Source organism: Anolis carolinensis, chromosome 2 (assembly GCF_035594765.1).
Source record: "Anolis carolinensis isolate JA03-04 chromosome 2, rAnoCar3.1.pri, whole genome shotgun sequence".
NCBI lineage: Eukaryota > Metazoa > Chordata > Lepidosauria > Squamata > Dactyloidae > Anolis > Anolis carolinensis.
Genome location: NC_085842.1, coordinates 58,290,766 through 58,312,000, shown reverse-complemented (window position 1 = coordinate 58,312,000; position 21,235 = coordinate 58,290,766). Strand labels below are relative to the sequence as shown.

Below are 21,235 nucleotides of genomic sequence, written 5' to 3'. Positions count from 1 at the left end.
TACGAAGAAATTCAAGGGTTTTTTTGAACAAGTTTACAGAGCAAAGCCAATATATATATCCACCATCACAAACCAGTAACTTTACAGAAAGTAACACACATTTCAACAAATAAAGTAGACAATGATGTTGCTAGCAATTCCATTTCACAGGTTCCTTTGCAGGATACATTTTTAGCCGGAATTAAGTGTACAAAATTGAATGTTAAAGATAATATATAATGATTTGACAATTGCATAGTCATACAAGACACAACAGTTGCAAACACAAGGTACTGAAAAATAGGACAATAGTTCAATTGTAATGCTTCTATAAACCAAAGCAAATATATTTCACAAACCAGGTTTGTAATGCCTCAGGAATGTGTAGAGGAATGTACAGAGCTGAGGAGAGGTTAGGAAAATCAAGGAGACTTTTGCTCTTTTTCACATTGTGACCAGAGATTCAAGCATGCTTGGTGCATCTAAAAATAGCCAGGCTATTATATTCATATCCATTTACTTCTATAATTCAGAGGAAACTTGTGACCAGGTTTAGTAACTTGTCTGCACAATAGGCTTATCAAGTTCTTGTTTTGTTCTCCAAAAGCAAATATAACTTCAGACTCTGTTTCTACTACACCATGTTTACAGTACCTAAAGATAAGTAAAGTATAGCAGAAGAATACAGATTCTATGTAATGAAAGCATCATCTGAAACAGAATGACTTATGAGAAACAACTGGGACAAGATAGAACCAATGCACCCAGTAGTAACTTCTCATACTTAATAATTACTTACTGAATTACAACGTAAGATTAACTTATCCTTCAGTATGAGATCTAACTTACTCAATAAAAGGTGTTTCATAACCAACTATAACAAAATGATTAAATAAAGGAGCCATATGACAACATCTTTGTCAAATGTGCAATTTGAAAAAAAAAGCATACTTGGACCAAAGTTTACACGGATTTAGCCAAGTATTTCCAACCATCATGGTTGCCTCTCATTTCACTGTCATGTGACTATAGGCGTCCTCAGAGAACGATGTTAGTGTAGCTATATCAGAAGAAGCCTATGTCCCATATTGCAACAAAAGGGTAATGTTCAGTTCATAAAGAACAGTTAATCCTTCTTGCGTGCCTCAGTTTATTAGCAAAAGTAACTTTTTCAGATATTCTTCACTTCTATCATGATCTCTGTCCCTCTTCATTTTTTTATCTGGGTCTCCATAACTCTTCATTTCTATCAGGGTTTTCGTTCCTTAACCTCTCCAAAGAAAGCCGCCGAAGATCCTTCCCAATGTCTGGATGGTCCTCGAGATCTTCATACAGGGACCGAACAATGTCCAATTTCCGATAGTCGACTGGCTTTACTAAAGTGCGAACAACTTGAAGACATCTTTCTTTCAAAGTGAACACTAAGGAGACAGAAAATTCAGCTTGTTAGTGTGCCTGAAAACCAAAATGATAGCTGATATGTAACTTGAAAAAAAAATCAAAGGATAAACATTTGTTCATAAACCTCTAGTGCAGAGCTTTCCAAACTATGCTTTGACACATTGGTGTGTCGGCCACGGTGTCTATGTGAAGTAAGTAATAAATCATATATTTTAAAATATATTTGAAAGGTTGTCAGGATACATGTTGTGTTGCCATACATTTCATTATTAAAATGTATGTATGTATCTGTATTACTTATAAGAGGGTTGGGTTTAACCTCTAGTTTGCTAGTAAAACTCAATTACTGTGACAAAATAATGCTTTTATAAAAAGTGTCTCACCAACATGAAATATCAATAATTTTATTTCTTACTTGCCTCTTCTTGTGGCTCGAGGAGGGGTACAACATAGCTAAAACACATCATCATAAAATATTATGTAAATACATATATTAAAATGTATCTTGATGAAATACATATATATATTAAAATATACAAAACAAAGATTAAATTACAGTAAAGAGTTTGACATTCATGGCTAAAACTGACTACCAGGTGAAAGAGATAGGTCTTCAGTCGTGTTTTAAATTCTGACATAGCTGTTTGAGACCTACGCCCCAAGACAGTTATGTAAAACGGAGATTAAAAAAAATATCAAAATAGCAACAATAACTTCAGATTAACGTATTTACAGGAAAGATTAATTGACCTGAACATAGATGGAAGCTAAGTAACACTGAGTACACCTAAAATGCCTCTGAACAAAAGGAAATGGGAGAACTGCTTACCAATTGACACAGTGTCTACATAATTATAACATTTTTGTCACTAGTCAAATAGAATTTCATATCATTTTTTACAGTATGTAAGAATAAACACAGTCATCATATTTCACTGAGGAAAAGGCCCTGGCATTTTTACCTGGTAATGTAATATTTGCAAATATGGGCTGTCCATTTGTATTGTGAGATGCCACAAACAGCTCTGCCTGGTTGACCAAGAGACTATCATCAGTCCCAGCATCTCTGAACAACCAAAGGTGTTCTGGAAAACAAGCACAAATAAAGTGTCTATGAACAAGTATTTCAAACGCTACACGCAAATACCCTGAACACACACCTCCATTAAATTCAACTCAGACTGGGCCAAAGGGCTTTGCAGATCTAACAGTCTAGGGTTGCATCTTAATGCAGTTTGACACCATTTAAGCTGCCAAGGATCAGTGAATGTAATCCTGGGGTTTGTAATTTGGTGAGGCACCAACACTTTTGCCAGAGAAAGCTAAAGACCTTGTAAAACTACAACTCCCAGAATCCTATAGACTGAGCCATGGCAGCTAAAGTGGCGTCAAACTGCATTAATGCTATAGTGTAGGTGTTTGACTAGCTTCATGGAAGACATGGGCTAACTTGCTGATAGACAAAGCAGTCCACATTTGCACCATGACCAGACACATCCTCCGCCAAAAGATTGCCATGGTGGGTTATGTCATGACACTAAGAGACCATATGGCATTAATGAATTAATGCTCCCATTGGCATGACTTGACATCAGAACATTACAACTTTGGTTTCTTTGGCATGTCGACATATCCACAAAGCTATGTTCATACCACTAGCTCAGGTTCGACACAGTCTGCATTTCCATTAGTATCTACCACATGCACAATGGAGGACTTGCTTACAGCAACGCCAGAGGCACTCCAAGGGGCCAGGATATTTAGCATGATGTCAAGTTTGTAAGTGTTGTCAAAGGCCTCTATGGCCAAAATCACTGGGTTGTTTTGAGTTTTCTGGGCTGTATGGCCATGTTCCAGAACCATTATCTCCTGATGTTTCACCAACATCTATGGCAGGCATCCTCAGAGGTTGTGAGGTATACTGGAAACTAGGTAAGTGGGGTTTATATATTTGTGGAATGTCCAGGGTGGGAGAAAGAATTCTTGTCTGTTTGAGGCAAGTGTGAATGTTTCAATTAATCACCTTGATTAGCATTTAATGGCCTTGAATCTTCAAAGCCTGGCTGACTCCTGACCTGGGGAATCATTCGTTGGGAGGTGCCAGCTGGCCCCCAAGCAGGAATCAGCCACACCTTGAGCTGCAAGGCCTTTAAATACCAATGAACGTGATTAATTACAACGTTCACACTTGCCTCAAACAGACAAGAGTTCTTTTTCCCACCCTGGACCTTCCAGAGATATATACACCTCCCTTACCTAGTTTCCAATATACCTCACAACCTCTGAGAGTCCCTCTGGACGAAACATCAGGAGAGAATGCTTCTGGAAAAATGGCCATACAGCCCGGAAAACTCACAGCAATCAAGTTTCTAATTTTGTGGTTTTTTAATGCTATATAAACCTCCCTTGCCTAGTTTCCAATATACCGCACAACCTCTGAGCATGCCTGCCATAGATGTGGGCAAAACGTCAGGAGATAATGCTTCTGAAAAAATTGCCATGCAGCCCGGAAAACTCACAGCAATCAAGTTTCTAATTTTGTGGGTTTTTTTAATGCATTATAACTGCATTCTACTGACAAAATAAATACATAAATAACAAGACTGCACCTCTTTCATACTGCTAACCTTGGGTACACGTCTTAGTAAAGCAAAGCCAGTGCTGATTAGTATTAGTACCAGCTGGCATTTCTGGAAGTGAGTCCAAAACACCTGGAGGGCCTGAGGCAGGCATGGGCAAACACCTTCTTTCCAGGTGTTTTAGACTTCAACTCCCCCCATTCCTAACAGCCTCAGGCCTTTTCCTTTCCCCCCTCAGCCGCTTAAGCGGCTGAGGGGGAAAAGGAAAAGGCCCGAGGCTGTTAGGAATGGGGGGAGTTGAAGTCCAAAACACCTGGAGGGTCGAAGTCTGCCTATGCCTGGCCTGAAGGATAGCCTGTCTCGCACACGCACACATCCTCCCTTCGCGCGCACACGCCCTCACTCCCGCGCATGCGCACACCCACTCACTCAGGTAGCTGTGCATCCTGCGCCCGGTGCCGGGCTTGAGGCTGGGGTAGGGCCGCGGCACGCCCTCGAAGTCCAGCCAGACGGGGCTCACCACCCGCGGCGTCCGGTTGCAGAAAATGACCTGGCAGGGCTCCCGGCTGTTCAGCGAGCGCAGCCGCCGCTCTTCCTCCTCCTCTTCTCCGGGCCTTTGCGGCATCCTGGCCTTCCTTCGCCTCCTTCCTCCAACCTACGCAGACAGGCCCTGACCCCTAGAATAGGCCATCGCTCTGTGGGAGGACGCGGACTTTTGAAGGGACGCACGGCTTGGCGCATGCGCATCTCGGGCAGCCATTGTTTGGCAGGCCTACTCGCTCGGCCTTCTCCGTGGGCGGGGCCGCTTTTCGGCGCCTGCGCAGTTAGAGCTCTGCGCTAAAGAGGAGTTTTCATTCACTCACAAGATGGTTGGATTGGTCAGTGGGAACAATCAAGAATGCATCTACACCAGGCATGGGCAAACTTGGGCTTTCTCTCCAGGTGTTTTGGACTTCAACTCCTCCCATTCCTAACAGCCTCAGGCCCTTTCCTTTCCCCCCTCAGCCCCTTAAGGGGCCCGAGGCTGTTAGGAATGGGGGGAGTTAAAGTCCAAAACACCTGGAGCGAAGGCCCAAATTTGCCCATGCCTGATCTACACTATAGAATTAACCCCACTTTAACTGCCTTGGATCAAGGCCTTCTAACCAGAGCCAAAGCATATTCACTGAAGGTTATATTTAGCATAACACAATGCAACACGATTTTTGTTCCTGGGTTATAAATGTCATTTCCTAACTGGAGCATGGGAAAAGTGTAAAAAATGGAGGGGAAACTGGTCTGCACAAAAATGGCACATGAAAGGTTAAAAATGGCAGTCAAAAACAGTTTCTGGAGCATAGCAACTGCTTTCACGCACACACTCATGGATTTTAAATGTTTTATCAATTCAGCTGTTACCTAGTTTTGATTGACACTGATTTGTTTTTATTTCGTGTCAAAAGCATTGCAGAAATAAATAAGTATAAAACCGGTAAAATAGAGGGAACACAAGTGGCTAAATAATTTTAAGCCAAAAACAGGCAACCGACCATTCCTTCTTCCACCCTGGACCTTCCACAGATATATAAACCTTTCTTGCTTAGTTTTTTCCAATATACCTCACAACCTCTGAGGATGCCTGCCATAGATGTGGGTGAAATGTCAGGAGAGAATGCTTCTGGAACATGGCCATACAACCCGGAAAACAACAACCCAGCAACTGCATTATCTGGAAGACCCCCAGTTGGATTTGCCTAATTTTTCAGCTCACAGGAATTTTTCAGCTCAGAGGGATATTCTTGTTTTTGCTGGGGAAACATTAAGAGGAGTGGTAGTTCTCATGCAACTTTCCCTTGATTTAAGTCTACTGGGAGGAGGTTGATAGCCATGCAGTGGATGGCTTTCAGTGTTCAACTCTTATTTCTCTCGCAATTGGCAGCAACTTTCTGTCACACATCAGGGGGGCAATGCCAGCTAGCTTATAAAGTCAATCAGCAGGTGTAGGTTTAAGACATCCTGTGATTATTCTACATGTTTCATTCAGTGCTATATTCACCTGCTTCGCGTGTGCAGATTTATGCCAGATGGGGCTGGCATACTCAGCACCCTAAGTATCTTGGTGTCATCTCAGATCAGTGGTTCCCAAACTTTGGGCCTCCAGGTGTTTTGGACTTCAGCTCCCAAAGTTCCTAACGGCTGGTAAACTGGCTGGGATTTCCAGTAGGTGAAGTCCAAAACACTTGGAGGCTCAAAGGTTTGGAACCACTGCCTTAGATTGAATACGAACGTTTAGGAAACACTGTGAGAACACCAAGCACAAATAACTGCACACAACAACATTCTGCGGAAACTTACTGATAGCACATGGGGTGCAGACCCAAAATTAATAAGAACATCAGCCCTGGCCATGTCTTACTCAATTGACACTGATGTTCCAGTGTGATTTCTTTTAGTAATTTTGAATTGAATTTTGTGTTTCACAACAGTAGATTCAAATGTTTTGTAAGTCCATCAGAAGACATTAAACCCTTTCTTCATTATTAGTCTTTATTCCCTAAAGAAATATTACTCAGTGCACCTATCAAAAATCAAATCAAATCAAATTGTCAAAAAAGTGTATTTCTTATAACACATCTGAAGTAATGTTTGATTTAGAATGCCAAATTTGTATGAAATCAGCAAACATATTTTAAAACGCCTTTTTGACCCTCAGCTTTGCAGGCCTTTGTAAGTGGTCTATAAACTAGGTTTAAATGTAATTGTTGGATAAAATTCTAACAGATCCGCTCTATCTCTCAATTTCTGCTAATTAACAAGGTATGCTCTAGATGGGAAAAACAGTTGGATTTAGACCCTAAACTACTGCACTATCTAACACGATTTTTGTTCCTGGGTAATAAATGTCATTTCCTGGGGAATTTAAGTTTGGAGAAACACCTATAGTATTTGGCTGAGAAGGCTAAAGACCTTGTAAAACTAAAAAGACAAGCATTTTGCATGGTATTGGGGTGGTGGGTGGGTTACTGTATCACTGCATTTAACCAACACCGTGATAAAAACGGTCTTCTTAGTACTTAACGAATCATTTTTTTCTATTTTTAATCAGAAGGAAGAAAAGGGGTTTTTCTACTGTTATATCATGTTTTAAATACCAAATGCATCAGAGTTAGGACTAGCAATAAATATGATTGGCTTGTGTTGATTTCTTTGATTTCATATTTTAAAGAAATGCCATCAAATATGATGAAATGTATTCGTTAAAATACTATCATTTTATAATCTCTACAAATAAGCACCACAACAACAGAAAGATGGTACAAACGTTTATTACATATAGGTAAAAATTAAATTTAATACAACATACTACTGTGAAAAATGAAAACAATCCCCAATATCAACAGACTATAACCTGGGAAGGCAAAAGTGCTTTAAAGACAATGTTTTTACAGTTAAATGGAACAGTGCTGGTGCTTTATTTCTTATGAAAAAAACTCAGTATCTTTTCAAAGCTACATATTCCCATCTTCCTTTAATTAAAACATGTTTAAACATGTATCTCTATGTTATTTCTAAACTAACGGACAGTGATTCCAATCCAAAATTAATGAATAAATTAGGTTTCCTTTTACTATTTGTTTCAAATTGCTACAGAAAGGGCTCTCACATTTGCAATATTCACAGAAACAATGGACACAATCTACTAAAAACCATCTTTCAAATACAGTTGTGACCCTGGATATTTGTTCAAAAGAGGTTACTGTTTTGCAGCTGTTGTCTGCTCTTTACAAGGAAGTGACATTGTTATCTGCTTATCACTGTTAAGATTAGGTTGTCTGAATTAATCATGTGTCCAAAGGAAAAGAAATATATGTGAAAGCAGCTACAGCATTTTTCAAGTCTCATTTTGAATTATAACCATGACTATAGAAACTACAAAGGCTGATGGTACATATTTTCAGCAGTATTACACAACATATCAAAGTAAATGATGGAACTGAGGTAGCAGGTGAGAAACCAGGAAGCACTAAAGAGTTTTGGCTGTAATTCAGAGTCCCCTTACTTATCAAGTTATGAACAGTTGTGAAACTTTCTAAGATTCCTCTTGCCCATTTTTGGCAAAAACAAAATGAAGTGGAGAAGTTTCTCCAATGGCAGAATCTTATCATTAAAGTAACCTTGCCTACCTAAAAGATATTCTAAGCTGATTAACACTCAAGGAAAAATCCTGTCTTCAGGATTCTAAAACAGTGTTTTAAATGGGCCTTTCTACAATCAGGTTACTGTTATACCATACTAGCCTTTCCACAAAAGCAGGTAACTTGCCTCGTGAAAATGAAAGCTATATTAGCACCCAAACTGAAACATTTAGTCAGATTCACAAGCACATGGAAAAATTAGTAGTTTTATGAATAAACTGGTTACATTTTTCTACTTGAGCACAGAACACTCCTTCAGGAGGTTCTAGCTGGATATGACACAAATGATCCTGCTCATTAAGCTTGGCTACTTGTTCATATTTTCAGCCTAACTCAATATAGGTATAATCTGAACTGGAATCTCAATCAGACATTTTACACATGGCTTTCAAAATGCAAGTGTACTCAGGTATACTGGCCAAGACTTTACCAGTGTGATCGTAAATCTTCGTTTTTCTCTGCAGTGCGTTTCAGGAGGTAAACAGCGGCATGGAGTCCCCCCACATTCACCCAGATGGTGTGAGATTTCCGCCACAGATGCCCCATCTTTGACAAGGCCTGAAATGCAAAACATTTCTCTTGACAGATCTGGCAGAAATTATTACAGATAGCTATTCATTTTCAACTGGCCAATTAAATGTGTCAAAAACTTAATTTTATTATATTTCCCTCCTGGGAAATTCATCTTTTTGTAAATAAAAATTAACTATAACAAGAAGTATTAAAATGACTTCATTTTTGAAAACTCTCCAATATCCAGCTTTGAAACAGAATTTTAGAATCTAGAAATATGGAGACCGTACAGCTAAGCAATAAACATTCATGCCAACAAATGTGTTTAACATAATACAACTTTTTATAATACAAACAAAATGATGTTTTTGGACGTTTCGTTCAAGCTGTGCCAATTCTTAGTAAACATACATTATTTCCTACAAGCCTTAAATAGGTTTTTCTGCCTTTACATGTCATCCATAAAGGGGGAAAAAACAAACAAACTGGGGATAGTTCACTGCTTCTTACCTTTGCAAAACACTTCCTATCTTGGGTCAGCAATACAGCTCTGCCAGTTTTTGGTCTGCAGATTCGACCCATCTCCATAAGACAGGATGGATAGAGATCCCAATTCTTTTTCTTAGATCCTATTCTACAGTAAAATTGAGAACCAGCAGAAAGTAATTGTACTTTTAAGTGAGTATATATCCAGCACTTGCTGTTTGTGTATTTTTTTTCACCAGTGGGGTTATGTTATTTGTGGCCATTTAAATTTAGCAAAAGAAGCTGCAGGAAATTTAAGTGTTAATAATATTACCACTCTTTCATGTGTATTTTTATAAAGTACAAGAAGTATACTAAAGGTGTTATATACATCATGCATACTCTCCAATCATGAGAGCAAAGACTTACAGTCCCATGCATAGACATTAAAACTTTGATAACAATTCTATTATATGGCTGTATGCTTCAATTCAATTTGGGAGTTTCAGTGCACTACCTTAGACTCCAAGTCAGAAACAAAGCAAATGTAAAATGAGCAAGTCAATTTAATCGAACCTTACCTCTTTCCAAATGGCATATCTGTTACAATGACATCCACAGAGCCAGTCCTCAATGGTAGACTGCAACTATCCCACTGAATACTATCAATGGGTTTTCCTGCAGATATGCTACTATGAATAAAACAAACAAAAAACCAAGAAATTATCAGGAAATATGTTCCTTAAAACCATCATTCACATAAATATAAACGGAAACATGTCAAAAACAAAACTGAACATGAAAACGTTAATTAAACATATGACAAAACAACTGCCACTGCTGCCTATTTTATTCCTACCTTTCTTTACTTCGAATTTGCTTCAGTAAAGAGGATATATTATTTGCTGTTCTTTTCACAGCCTGTGGGTTGTTATCTCCTGCAATATGATAGCAATTAGGCCACTCAGCAGCCCCCTGTGAAAAGAAAAATACAGACTAAACTTAGCAATATTAAAAACCCACTTGAGATGTAATATACACTAACTCCTTTGCCAGAGGATTGCCAGACAGGAGTTTAGATTAACCAAGGCAGGTTAATCTTTTCCTTTACGTTCCTGGCCTCAAGGACAGAGATACCGTGTAGAACTCTTCTCTGACACAATCACAATCTCAGATGTAAGGTCCTTCAAGATACTTATAAGTGACTTTTTAAATCATCAGACATTTTGTCAATGTATTGGACTGTTGTGTTTATTTAGATGAGATTGATGTCTCACATTTGAAATCTATATAAATAAGGACATTTGTTCAGGATAGAGATAAGTTGTACCTGTATATTTTGTATATAAACAATAAACCTGTCATGCGATAACATAATTGATGTTTCAAAAATAACAAGTCAATAAAAGAGCCTTAGTCAAGCCTACGGGTTTTTAAAATCTCTATCATATAATACTGCATATAATAACATTTTCTAAAATGACTTTTCCCTCTTAAGCATTTTGTTCAGTTTATATACCATTACCTTATGGGCAACTCAGCTGAATATACTATATAAGCAGCACAGAAAAATATATCTGCAATTCCAAACATACCCATTTGAACGTTTGTACTTTGTGAAACTGACACCTAAAACAATGTTTAGGAGAGTGGAGAATAAACACATTCTTTTCATAACATCTTTATTATCTAACAAAACACATCTTACACAGTGTGCTACAAAATCATGCCATCTTTGAAGGTTTCAAATTTAAGTTATGGGTAAAAATAGTACATGCAACCCTATCTACATATTCCCAAGAGTACCACTGAACCCAAAAGGCCTGCACAAGCTACTCAATTTGGAGGGGAGGGGGGAGTGGACTACAGTACCTCTATTGGTATAGCACCTGTCCCACACATTGGATCAATTATTATATCAGCTGGCTGAGGATCACATAGCCTGAAAAAAAGAAGGGCAAAAATGAACTGATGTCAAAAGGAATAATCTAACATCCAATTTGTGATAAACATAGACAGGAAATAAAAGCACGATTATTTATTTATTTACAGTATTTATATTCCGCTCTTCTTACCCTGAAGGGGACTCAGGGTGGATCACATTACACATATAAGGCAAACATTCAATGCCTTAACATAGAACAAAGACAAGACAAACACGGGGCTCCGAGCTGGCCTCGAACTCATGACCTCTTGGTCAGAGTGATTTGTTGCAGCTGGTTGCTCAACAGCCTGCACCACAGCAGGCTGTTAAAAGTGTGTTTAAAATAGAAAGCCTCAAAATGGTATTGCTACTTTTCAAAGAAACAGAAAAACAAAGGGAAGAGGCTGGCTAAGAGGATTTATTGTGGTGTTTATCCCAGAGACACAGAAAAATACAGTGAAGCTGGATCTACTCTGCCTTATATCCCAGGATCTTATTGCAGATTATCTTATTTGAACTGGATTATACGAGGCTCCTTCTACACTGCCATATAAAATCCAGATTATCTGATTTAAACTGGATTACAGTAGAGTCTCGCTTATCCAACGTAAACGGGCCGGCAGAACGTTGGATAAACGAATATGTTGGATAATAAGAAGAGATTAAGGAAAAGCCTATTAAACATCAAATTAGGTTATGATTTTACAAATTAAACACCAAAACATCATGTTATACAACAAATTTGACAGAAAAAGTAGTTCAATACACAGTAATGCTATGTAGTAATTACTGTATTTATGAATTTAGCACCAAAATATCATGATGTATTGAAAACATTGACTACAAAAATGTGTTGGATAATCCAGAACGTTGGATAAGCGAGTGTTGGATAAGTGAGACTCTACTGTATAAGGCACTGTAGACTCATATAACCCAGTTCAAAGCAGCTAATGCAGATTATTTGCTTCGATAATCTGGATTATATGGCAGTGTAGAAGATGCCTGAGTCTACACTGCCAGATAATATGGGATAAACAGATAATCTGGGATCAGAAACTGGGATATAGGGCAGTGTAGATCCAGTCTAAGATGGCTGAGCTTTTTGTTTTATTGTTTCTCCTGGATGCAGCATGGACAGAGCAAAAACAGAACCAAATTCTGGATTGCATGCAGGAGGCTCCCCTGCCCTTCATTTCTGTATCCGCCAAGCTGGCTGGGGACTGGTGGAGGCACACAGTGCCTGCTCCCCTTTCCTATGCTACTGGTTGGGATGTGTGAAGTTGAGGTGGTAGCCCACAAGAAACCCTGACCCTTTGCTGCCACCTAAAGGAGATGCCTATGTGCAGCACTGCCATTTGTGTGCAAGAGTAAGATGAGCAGAGGAAAGATGGGTGCAGCTTTAGACCAAGGTGCAGAAGCCAATGATGACCTCCAATATATAGCAACAGCTGCAATACTTTATATGGTCAGAAACTGAAGAAGGATTTATTGAATCAAACAATTGGAAATATTGAATAAAACCTTTGACACAATAAGCAGCAAATTGGATAGATTAAAAGATATATCGCACATGACAGACATGCTGGATTACAAAGATGAAAGTTTAATAAAGAAGACATCAATGGAAGAAGTATCAAAACAGGATGATTTCCAGTCAGAAGAGCTACGAGATAATATAGAGCCTATGCAGCCTAAACAGCAATCACTTCATCTACAAAGGCCCTTACTTAGATGGAGAGGTGTCTATGAAAATGTTCAAAGTCTGGGAAAGATATGGACTGAATCTGCAGAACAAGGAAAACAAGAACCAGTGGTGGAGAAAGAACTGTATCACATGCTGGAGGCAAATGTTGAATGGGATAGAGGGAACAAAACTTCTGGAAAGATTGAGAGACCTGATCTTTAGGAGTTATTTGGGAAAATTGATTTAAAAAACACAACATTGAGTGACTTGGGCTACATCAGGAGTTTTTGAAATGTTGTATGTGGTGTGTGTGTGTATCTGTATCTCTCTCTCTGTGTACGTATATGTATAGGTATATATATATATATCCCGAGGCACAAAAATTAGGCTTTCAATGAAATACATATATATAAGGGCCAGGAAAATGAGAACTCAAGAGATGTGGACAGAAAATGTTATAAATGTTTTTATATATACTTGTAAAGTGCATTAAGCACCCACCCAAAATTTAAAAGGCTTTGTGAAATGGTATTAATTAATAAGATTGGAATGGATCCCCCCCTTTCTCTCTCTATATATGATTGGTTATATAGAAATATATAAGTCTGATGTAATATAAATAGAGTGAAAGCATGATAATGATAAAATGATACACAATAAAGACTTGTTTATACAAATACTAACCGACTAACCAACTAAATTGTAGAATTTTCCCTGTAGATAATATTAAATAATTAGAGAAAAGCACTAAGTGAAATAATTTGCCATGAATAATTAAGATTAACTTTCAATGAAGAAGTACTGGAAAAGAAGATACGAAGATCAAGAGACAAATTGAGAAGATACAACAAGATACAATTAATAGACTTAAACTTAAAATTGTTAGAATCTTTAATACTTTGTGAAATGTGTTAAAGGAATAGAGAAGAAAACTCAGTTGTAATAATTATAATTTTGTAAAAGAACTCCTATACCCCAATAAGCCTTACCTTCTTTGTTGTTTCTTTGTGACATAGCAAAGATATCTGTAAAGATGCAACTAATGAATAACAAATCTACTACTCCAAGTTATTTTCTTCCCTCCCTTCCCCTCTTCCTCCTACCCCATCTCTTTTACTATGAATCTTATTTTACTTTTATTTGGAAATGTTTAATAAAAATATTTGAAAAAAAGAATGATGTATTGCCTAAAATTGACCATTAAAATCGCTCAAAACCAGCACAAAACCAGTAGAAATTGATAATTTATTTTGATTAAAGAAGTCACTAGTAACATTTTTAAAAGATCAGAACCCCTGAACGACTTTTGATGGTGTTTTGATGACTGTTGATTTTGTTAACTAATGTGAGTTTAATGTATAGATTAAATGTAATTTCTAATTAAAACTGGGAGAATAAAATTATAACCATAGAAAAGATAGGCTTTCTTTTAGTTCATTAATCTTAGCTATTGTTCTGTAGTTATGAAGTTTGGGTTTATTTGTAGGTTAGGTGTTAAGTTTTATATCTCTTTTTCTTTATTGTATATCTGTAAAGTTTCTAATCTTTCAAAAAAAATTACTAATGTTTTTGTAGTTTGTTTTGTAATTTTTTCTATATAAATAATTGTATAAAAGAAATTAAATCAGATATTTTATAAGAATATTTTAAAATATACTTTTAAAGTACAAGGTAATAGAAAAATGAATTTCAAAGCAACTTCCCACAAGTCACGCACATTGGTGGGATACACTGAAAACCCCTGAAATTTTTCCAGCTGCCTGACAGATCTTCACACTTACCTAAGCATACCATAAGCTAAAGTAGATCGTAGCGTTGTGGGCCCAAAATGTGTAATATTTCTTCGGTGAAGACTCTCCTCTGTCAAGGCAATCCCCACTACTACTTCATTGTTGTGGATGTTGAGAAGAACCTGAAATAAAATTCCATATTATCTAAAACATTTCAAATTTTAACCATAGACAAACCACTGCAAGATACAGACAAGATACAGGTGCTACTACCTACAAAATCTGAAAATGGAGCAAAGAATTTCTAACAGTTTTGATATTTGGAGAACCAGTTCATTCACAAGCTGAATCAAAAGCTCTGTGGCTATTATCTGTTCTAATAGCAGGAGTTTACACTGAACAAAACAGAGAAAAATGGACACACTCCCCCACTGGTTCTTACCAACCTTCAAAAGAATCTGCCTATTGAGTAGATCACTGGTTCATTGTCCATAGGACTATCAACACTTTCTAAACTGTTGTAGCTTTTAAAGCTTTCTTAAGCTTTTTTTACTTGCTTTATTTTTTTAACCTGTTTTTACTGTCTAATCGGGAATTTTGAAAAAAATGCTTTAGATAATTTTACATGCTTTATTTGTTTACTGCTCCAAAATTTCACAGTAAAATATTGCATAAAAGCATATCAATCCAACTAGTGTTCAGAACAATCCCTACTTTCTTGACTTCTGCAGACTAAAATACACAAAGATATGTCATGAAAGATATCACGTACAATTTCTATTTATCTCCTTATCGCATTTGATTAAATGCTTTGCACCTGAGTAAACCTGAGCTCACTCTGCTTATCTAATCTCTTGAGTTTTGCTGAAAAAAGTAATGGCTCAAATTGTATCACAAGGCATTCTTAAAGCTTTGCATGCAAGAGAATACTATCCTACCCAGCCCCCCAAATTACGAGAGCATTTTACCTCTACATCAAAATTAGTCATGTCTGCTTTCCACTGGAAAAAATCTTGAACTGCTCCTCCAAAATCTCTTGCTGCCTCATTTGATTTAAAGCTGTGTTTATCTCCAGCTCTGTTGCAAGTCACCCTGAACTTCAGTGTCTCAGAATCCATTTCACACTTCTTACAGTCTTCTAATTCATTCTTGTTTTCATCATTGGATGCCAGCTCTTCTTTAGGATCAGACTGCTCATCTTCATCAAGTGGTACCTTTTCATCAGTACATTCGGAGTCCTGGATTTCAGCAGCCTCCAAACTATTTTGTACTGGATCATCCATTTCTTTACCAACAGCTTCCTGCTCACATCCATCTTCTTTTGGCTTCTCTTTCTTTGAATTGCCTTGTTGATTGCCTCTCTTTCGTCTTGTTTTCCTTTTCTTAAGATTTGTATTTAACTTCCATACTTCCAAAGCATCAGTCCAAGGCAGTTTCTTAGCCAAGTCCTCTAAATCCTTTAGAGCGTCCTCCTATAACATAAGAGGACAAAGCACTTAAACTTTCATACTGCCAAGTATTTCCTATGTCTACTAAATTCCATCTAAAATACATTCACTGCATCTGTATCTGATAAAGTAGACCTAGTCTATGAAAGCTTATGCTATAAATGTATTTCATTCAGTTAGTCTCAAAGGTGCTACAACATCACTTTGCATACTTTCAGCTCCAACATCAATTGCTCTTCTGCTTTGGTACATGATATTTTATGGCTACACTACAATGAACATTTAGATGCACAAAATAGTTTAATCATGTCCCGATCAACCACTTAACAGTAATCCATTCACACTTTCAGCTACCGAAATCCATCTGAGTTTATAAAGTATTCAAAATGACATATAGGAAAGATAAAATATACTGAAACATAATCAAATATTAGAAAACAGGAAATTAAAGACAAAAAGAAAACAGGATAGCTATGCAATCAGACAACAATAGGTCCTACTAACTTGCTAGAATATAAAATATTCATATTACTCAGTTGGGGAGGGTAAACATGAATGGACACGAACATGCTAATTACCTCCACTTTTCATTCCTGCAAAACACCTTCTACAGGGCTAACCTTTGATTCATAATACTGCTAACAATTTGCTGGCTGGCAAAGATCAAATGTAACACATGAAATCTGATTCAATCTGTAATAGTGATGTACTGGCTTCTGTACTAGGTTCAATCTTCTAGTCTTAAGTATTAAAACCTAAAGGCTGAGATCCTACATCATTCCAACATAGTGTAGATATGATCTATTAGCATTACAAAATTCCTATGCTTGATATATTCCCGTACTGAATTTTTTATCATTAAAAAAACACATGTGCTTTGAAACATGGAGTCAAAAATGCTTACCTTAGTTTCTTTAAACTGATAATCTTTAAATTCTTGAACTACAACAAATAGGTTGTCAACTGATCGCAACTGATGAACCTAGATGAAATTAGAGAATCTATTGTTTATTGTCCTAGGGGGCTTTGCAATCCTTAAAGACAAGCCTGCTAGTAATTATATTTGGCTTGAAAACAATAAACAGAAAACAAATGCCTACTCCTAAAATGTAACAGAGTAATATATTTGTCATATTTTAAGGGTAGGCATTTGTTTTCTGTTGCTGTACATTTAAAATACAATTCTTCATGTACTGATATTATACCAAAGTACGCGCAACCTTCCATTTGAAGTGTGATTTAGAACTAAAAAATGTAAATCTACTTTCACTTCATCTACTTCATCTCTTGGAGACCTGTCTAAACAAATAAGACTGCACTGTGAAACAAAACTGAATACAAAATAAAAACATTTGACTGTTCTTCCATCCCTCCATTATTCTTTCATGCTCATAATTTCAGTATTTGCATTCCCTTGCTTCAAAAAGAATATATGACGTTAATAAAAATAGATTACAAGAACAGTTTTATGACTAATCAGGAACTGTACATTTGAATAACTGCAAGGAGAATTACAACTTCAAATTAATATACAACAGGTATTTGAAGGCACATGCACATACTTTATGCAAATGTTTAATAAAAATCTGCAAACCTGTGGAAGTCTGATGGCTGGAATTTCAAAATAGATTTTCCCTCGATCCTTACTAATTCTGGACTTTGATCCTAGTTTCTCCTGCACTTCATCTGCTGCAGTTGCCTCAAAGCCAGTTGGTACAGTAGCCCCAATTGTGACTATAATATCTTTAGGTTTTGTGTCAGTACTGACTTCACAGTTCTCACTTAATGTTTCACATGCATCATTCAGGGTCACTTCAGATAACATATCACCAGCCTCTTCAGCTCCAGACATTCTAGCAGGTATTGTGTTTGATTATAGAACCGCTGTAAAACAAATGCATTCTTTAATAGACTCACCAAATGATTCAAGCAATGCACTTGTTGAGATTTTTTCAAACAATAGGACCTGACAAATTCTTCTGTTCAACACTACACCCCGCATTAAAAGTTGCTTTGATAACATGCATTAGGCCCTTGGCATCTGCTGGGGATTGGTTCCAGGAGTCACCCAACTCCTACTGATGCTCAGTTCCTATTACATACAATGACTTAGTAAAATGGTGTCCCTTATATAAAATTCCAAAATCAAGGGTTGCTTTTTGCATTGGGGGGAGGGGGGTATATTTTCAAGATACAGATGCTTGAACCCGTGGATACAAAATCAATTGCTTTGGAGAGCTGATTTAATACCCTAGATATATTTTAATGTAGGAAAATGGCACCATATTAAAATGCGTTTAAAATAATAGAATTTTTGAAATAACATTTACTAGTATACGTATATATGAACCTAAAGCAACAGGGGATCAAATGAGAAGTGGTTATGAATCTCAATCTCCCATTGTTCAAACCATCTACTATCCAAACCATAGAATTATGTTTAGAAAAAACCCAGTGAGTTGGCCAAGTCAAACAGCAGCACATTGCAATGTGTTAGAATAACACCAGAAGTTCAGTGCACTCAGGCTTCACTCTCATAATCATGGCATAACAAGAAGCCATTACTCGTGTTTTACAGAAACTCTTTAAAAGGCCCTAACCGAAGTCAAACAGCTACTACATCCAATAATTTCCTCATAAGAAAGAGAAGTTTTCTCTCTCAACGAAAACAAATTAGTCTGGTTGAACCATATGGAGTGGAATCAAGGTTTCTGTTCATTCGTTCAGTCACTTCCAACTCTTCGTGACCTCATGGACCAGCCCACGCCAGAGCTCCCTGATGGCCATGGCCACCCCCAGTTTCTTCAAGGTCAAGCCAGTCAATTCAAGGATACCATCCATCCATCTTGCCCTTGGTTGGCCCACTTCCTTTTCCTTCCATTTTCCCCAGCATCATTATCTTCTCCAAGCTTTCCTGCCTTCTCATTATGTGGAGTCAAGGTACAGGTTGATTATCCCTTATCCAAAATGATAGTATCTTGGATTTGATGTGTGATAGGAATATCTTTGTAAATGATAGTATCTTGGATTTGGGTGTGTGTATGTGTGTTGGGAGCTCCTGGTGGTGCAGTGGATTAAACCCCTGAGCTGTTGAACTTCCTGACCAAAAGGTCGGCAGATCGAATCCAGGGAGTGGGGTGAGCGCCCGCTATTAGCCCCAGCTTCTGCCAAACTAGCAGTTCAAAAACATGCAAATGTGAGTAGATCAATAGGTATTGCTCTGGCGGGAACGGTGCTCCATGAAGTCATGCTGGCTACATGACCTTGGAGGTGTCTATGGACAATGCTGGCTCCTCAGCTTAGAAATGGAGATGAGTGCCAATCCTCAGAGTCAGACATGACTAGACCTAATGTCAGGGAAACCTTTACCTTATGTGTGTTAAGAATACCTTTACAGTAGAGTCTCACTTATCCAACATAAACGGGCCGGCAGAATGTTGGATAAGCGAATATGTTGGATAATAAGGAGGCATTAAGGAAAAGCCTATTAAACATCAAATTAGGTTATGATTTTACAAATTAAGCACCAAAACATCATGTTAGACAACAAATTTGGCAGAAAAAGTAGTTCAATATGCAGTAATGCTATGTAGTAATTACTGTATTTATGAATTTAGCACCAAAATATCACGATATACTGAAAACATTGACTACAAAAATGTGTTGGATAATCCAGAACGTTGGATAAGCGAGTGTTGGATAAGTGAGACTCTACTGTATTTGTAAATGATAGTATCTTGGATTTGGTGTGTGTGTGTGTGTTAGGGACACCTTTATTTGTAAATGATAGTATCTTGGATTGTGTGTGTGTGTGTGTGTGTGTTAGGAATACCTTTATTTGTAAATGACAGTATCTTGGATTTGGGGTGTGCGTTGGGAATATCTTTATAAATGATAGTATCTTGGATTTGGTGTGTGAGTTAGGAATATCTTTATTTATAAATGATAGTATCTTGGATTTAGTGTGTGTGTGTTAGAAACACCAAGGTATCTTTAATGAGATACCTTGGAGATGGGACTTAAGTCTAAATGCAAAATATTTTGTGCATACATATCACCTGAAGGTAAATTTGATTCAATGTTATTAATAATTTTACGCATGAAACAAAAGTTTGTATACAACGAACCATCAGAAAGCAGAGGTGTCACTGTCTCTGCCACCACTGTATTCTGAAATATTCTGGAATAGTTAAGGTTTAGGAATAAAGGATGCCCAGCCTGTAACCTGCTTGGGTGCATCTACATCAGTGGTTCTCAACCTGTCAGACCCAGAAGTTTTGGCCGTCAACTCCCAGAAATCCTAACAGCTGGTAAACTGGTTGGGATTTCTGGGAGCTGTAGGCCAAAACACCTGGGCACCCACAGGTTGAGAACCACTGCATTGTAGCATTAATGCAGATTGGCACCCCTTTAACTGCCATGGCTCAATGCTATGGAATTCTGGGAGACACAACTTGCCAAGGCCTCAGAACTCTTTGGCAGAGAAGTGAAAGACCTTGTTAAAACTACAACTCCCACGAACCCAGAGTATTGAACCAGGGCATTAATTCTACAGTGTAGACCCCCCCCTCTCACCCCGTCTTTTCCTACCTTCCAATGGAGTATATGTTGCTTGGTAAGAAGAGAAGACCTTCTTGGGCTTCTTCGGTAGGAGAGCGTGGGAACAGACGAAGCTCCCACAGACACTCCCTCCTCCTTTCTCAGCCCCAGACCTCCTTTTTTGCCTCCTTTCACCCGGTTACTCGGGGCAACAGCCTCCGCACGAGGAGCACCGAGAATTCTTTCCGGGGAAAGGAACCAGCCAACCACAGGCAAGCACTTCCGGAGGAGTGAGCCAGTCAGGCGCGGGAGCCTCTGCTGCCTTGAGGGGAGGGCGCGTTCCACTGTTGCTATGGAAACTGCGGGCCAATAGAGTGCGTGCCATCTCCCCTCGCGCCCCTTCAGTGTTAGCACTGCAGGCCTCAATCCGGGAGGAGGTTTATTTGAACAGAGAAGGAGGCTGGTTTCATCTAATTTGGGAAGGCCTTATCAAGCATAGAGCCATGGCAGTCTAAATGGCATCAAAGCTGAATTAATTCTGTGTTATCTGCTCAGTGTAGACCAGGCCTGGGCAAACTTGAGCCCTCCAGGAGTTTTGGACTTCAACTCCCACCATCCCTAACAGTGTAGATGAGGCCTTGCATTCTGATACGTAATTGTCACAAGCTTTCACTCCTTGAAGCTGTTTCTTTGTGTTTGTCATTTTAGATTAAGACCACCGTTGCAATTTACCATTTTCTTGTTTGCACCTCACATTTTCGTCTCAGGCCCCTTCCACACAGCTCTGTAAAATACACA

General features: G+C 38.1%; 2 protein-coding genes across 5 annotated transcripts; both read right to left on the bottom strand.

Moving 5' to 3' along the window:
* On the bottom strand, positions 1-4,772 carry vhl (von Hippel-Lindau tumor suppressor). The gene is made up of 3 exons (XM_003224889.4): positions 4,389-4,772; positions 2,343-2,465; positions 1-1,400 (listed from the first exon to the last, which is right to left on the bottom strand). Exons 1-3 carry the CDS (start codon positions 4,582-4,584, stop codon positions 1,198-1,200), a joined length of 522 nt encoding a protein of 173 aa, XP_003224937.1. The 5' UTR covers positions 4,585-4,772; the 3' UTR covers positions 1-1,197.
* A 2,476-nt stretch (positions 4,773-7,248) lies between these two features.
* Positions 7,249-20,720, bottom strand: thumpd3 (THUMP domain containing 3). 4 transcript variants are annotated; one of them, XM_062969766.1, is made up of 11 exons: positions 20,489-20,720; positions 17,493-17,782; positions 16,803-16,880; positions 15,419-15,922; positions 14,502-14,632; positions 13,710-13,745; positions 10,985-11,054; positions 9,972-10,087; positions 9,694-9,801; positions 9,158-9,281; positions 7,249-8,692 (listed from the first exon to the last, which is right to left on the bottom strand). In XM_062969766.1, exons 2-11 carry the CDS (start codon positions 17,748-17,750, stop codon positions 8,561-8,563), a joined length of 1,557 nt encoding a protein of 518 aa, XP_062825836.1. In that variant the 5' UTR covers positions 17,751-17,782; positions 20,489-20,720; the 3' UTR covers positions 7,249-8,560. The 4 variants fall into 4 exon arrangements, with proteins under 4 accessions (XP_062825836.1, XP_062825835.1, XP_016851482.2 ...); XM_062969765.1 differs by having other exon boundaries at positions 9,694-9,804; positions 20,489-20,719; XM_016995993.2 differs by lacking the exon at positions 13,710-13,745 and having other exon boundaries at positions 9,694-9,804; positions 20,489-20,717.
* Positions 20,721-21,235: the final 515 nt, after the last annotated feature.

What these genes read in the sequence shown, in the direction of transcription:
- vhl (XM_003224889.4), bottom strand. Translation starts at nt 4,584, where the DNA reads ATGCCGCAAAGGCCCGGAGAAGAGGAGGAGGAAGAGCGGCGGCTGCGC. An exon ending in CAGGATGCACAGCTACCTGA is followed by an intron (nt 2,466 to 4,388) that starts GTGAGTGGGTGT and finishes CTTGTTTTCCAG; the next exon opens with AACACCTTTGGTTGTTCAGA. An exon ending in TGCAAATATTACATTACCAG is followed by an intron (nt 1,401 to 2,342) that starts GTAAAAATGCCA and finishes CTGTCTCCTTAG; the next exon opens with TGTTCACTTTGAAAGAAAGA.
- thumpd3 (XM_062969765.1), bottom strand. Translation starts at nt 17,750, where the DNA reads ATGTCTGGAGCTGAAGAGGCTGGTGATATGTTATCTGAAGTGACCCTG. An exon ending in TGACTAATTTTGATGTAGAG is followed by an intron (nt 14,633 to 15,418) that starts GTAAAATGCTCT and finishes ATTTTATTTCAG; the next exon opens with GTTCTTCTCAACATCCACAA. An exon ending in CAAATTCGAAGTAAAGAAAG is followed by an intron (nt 9,805 to 9,971) that starts GTAGGAATAAAA and finishes TTTTATTCATAG; the next exon opens with TAGCATATCTGCAGGAAAAC.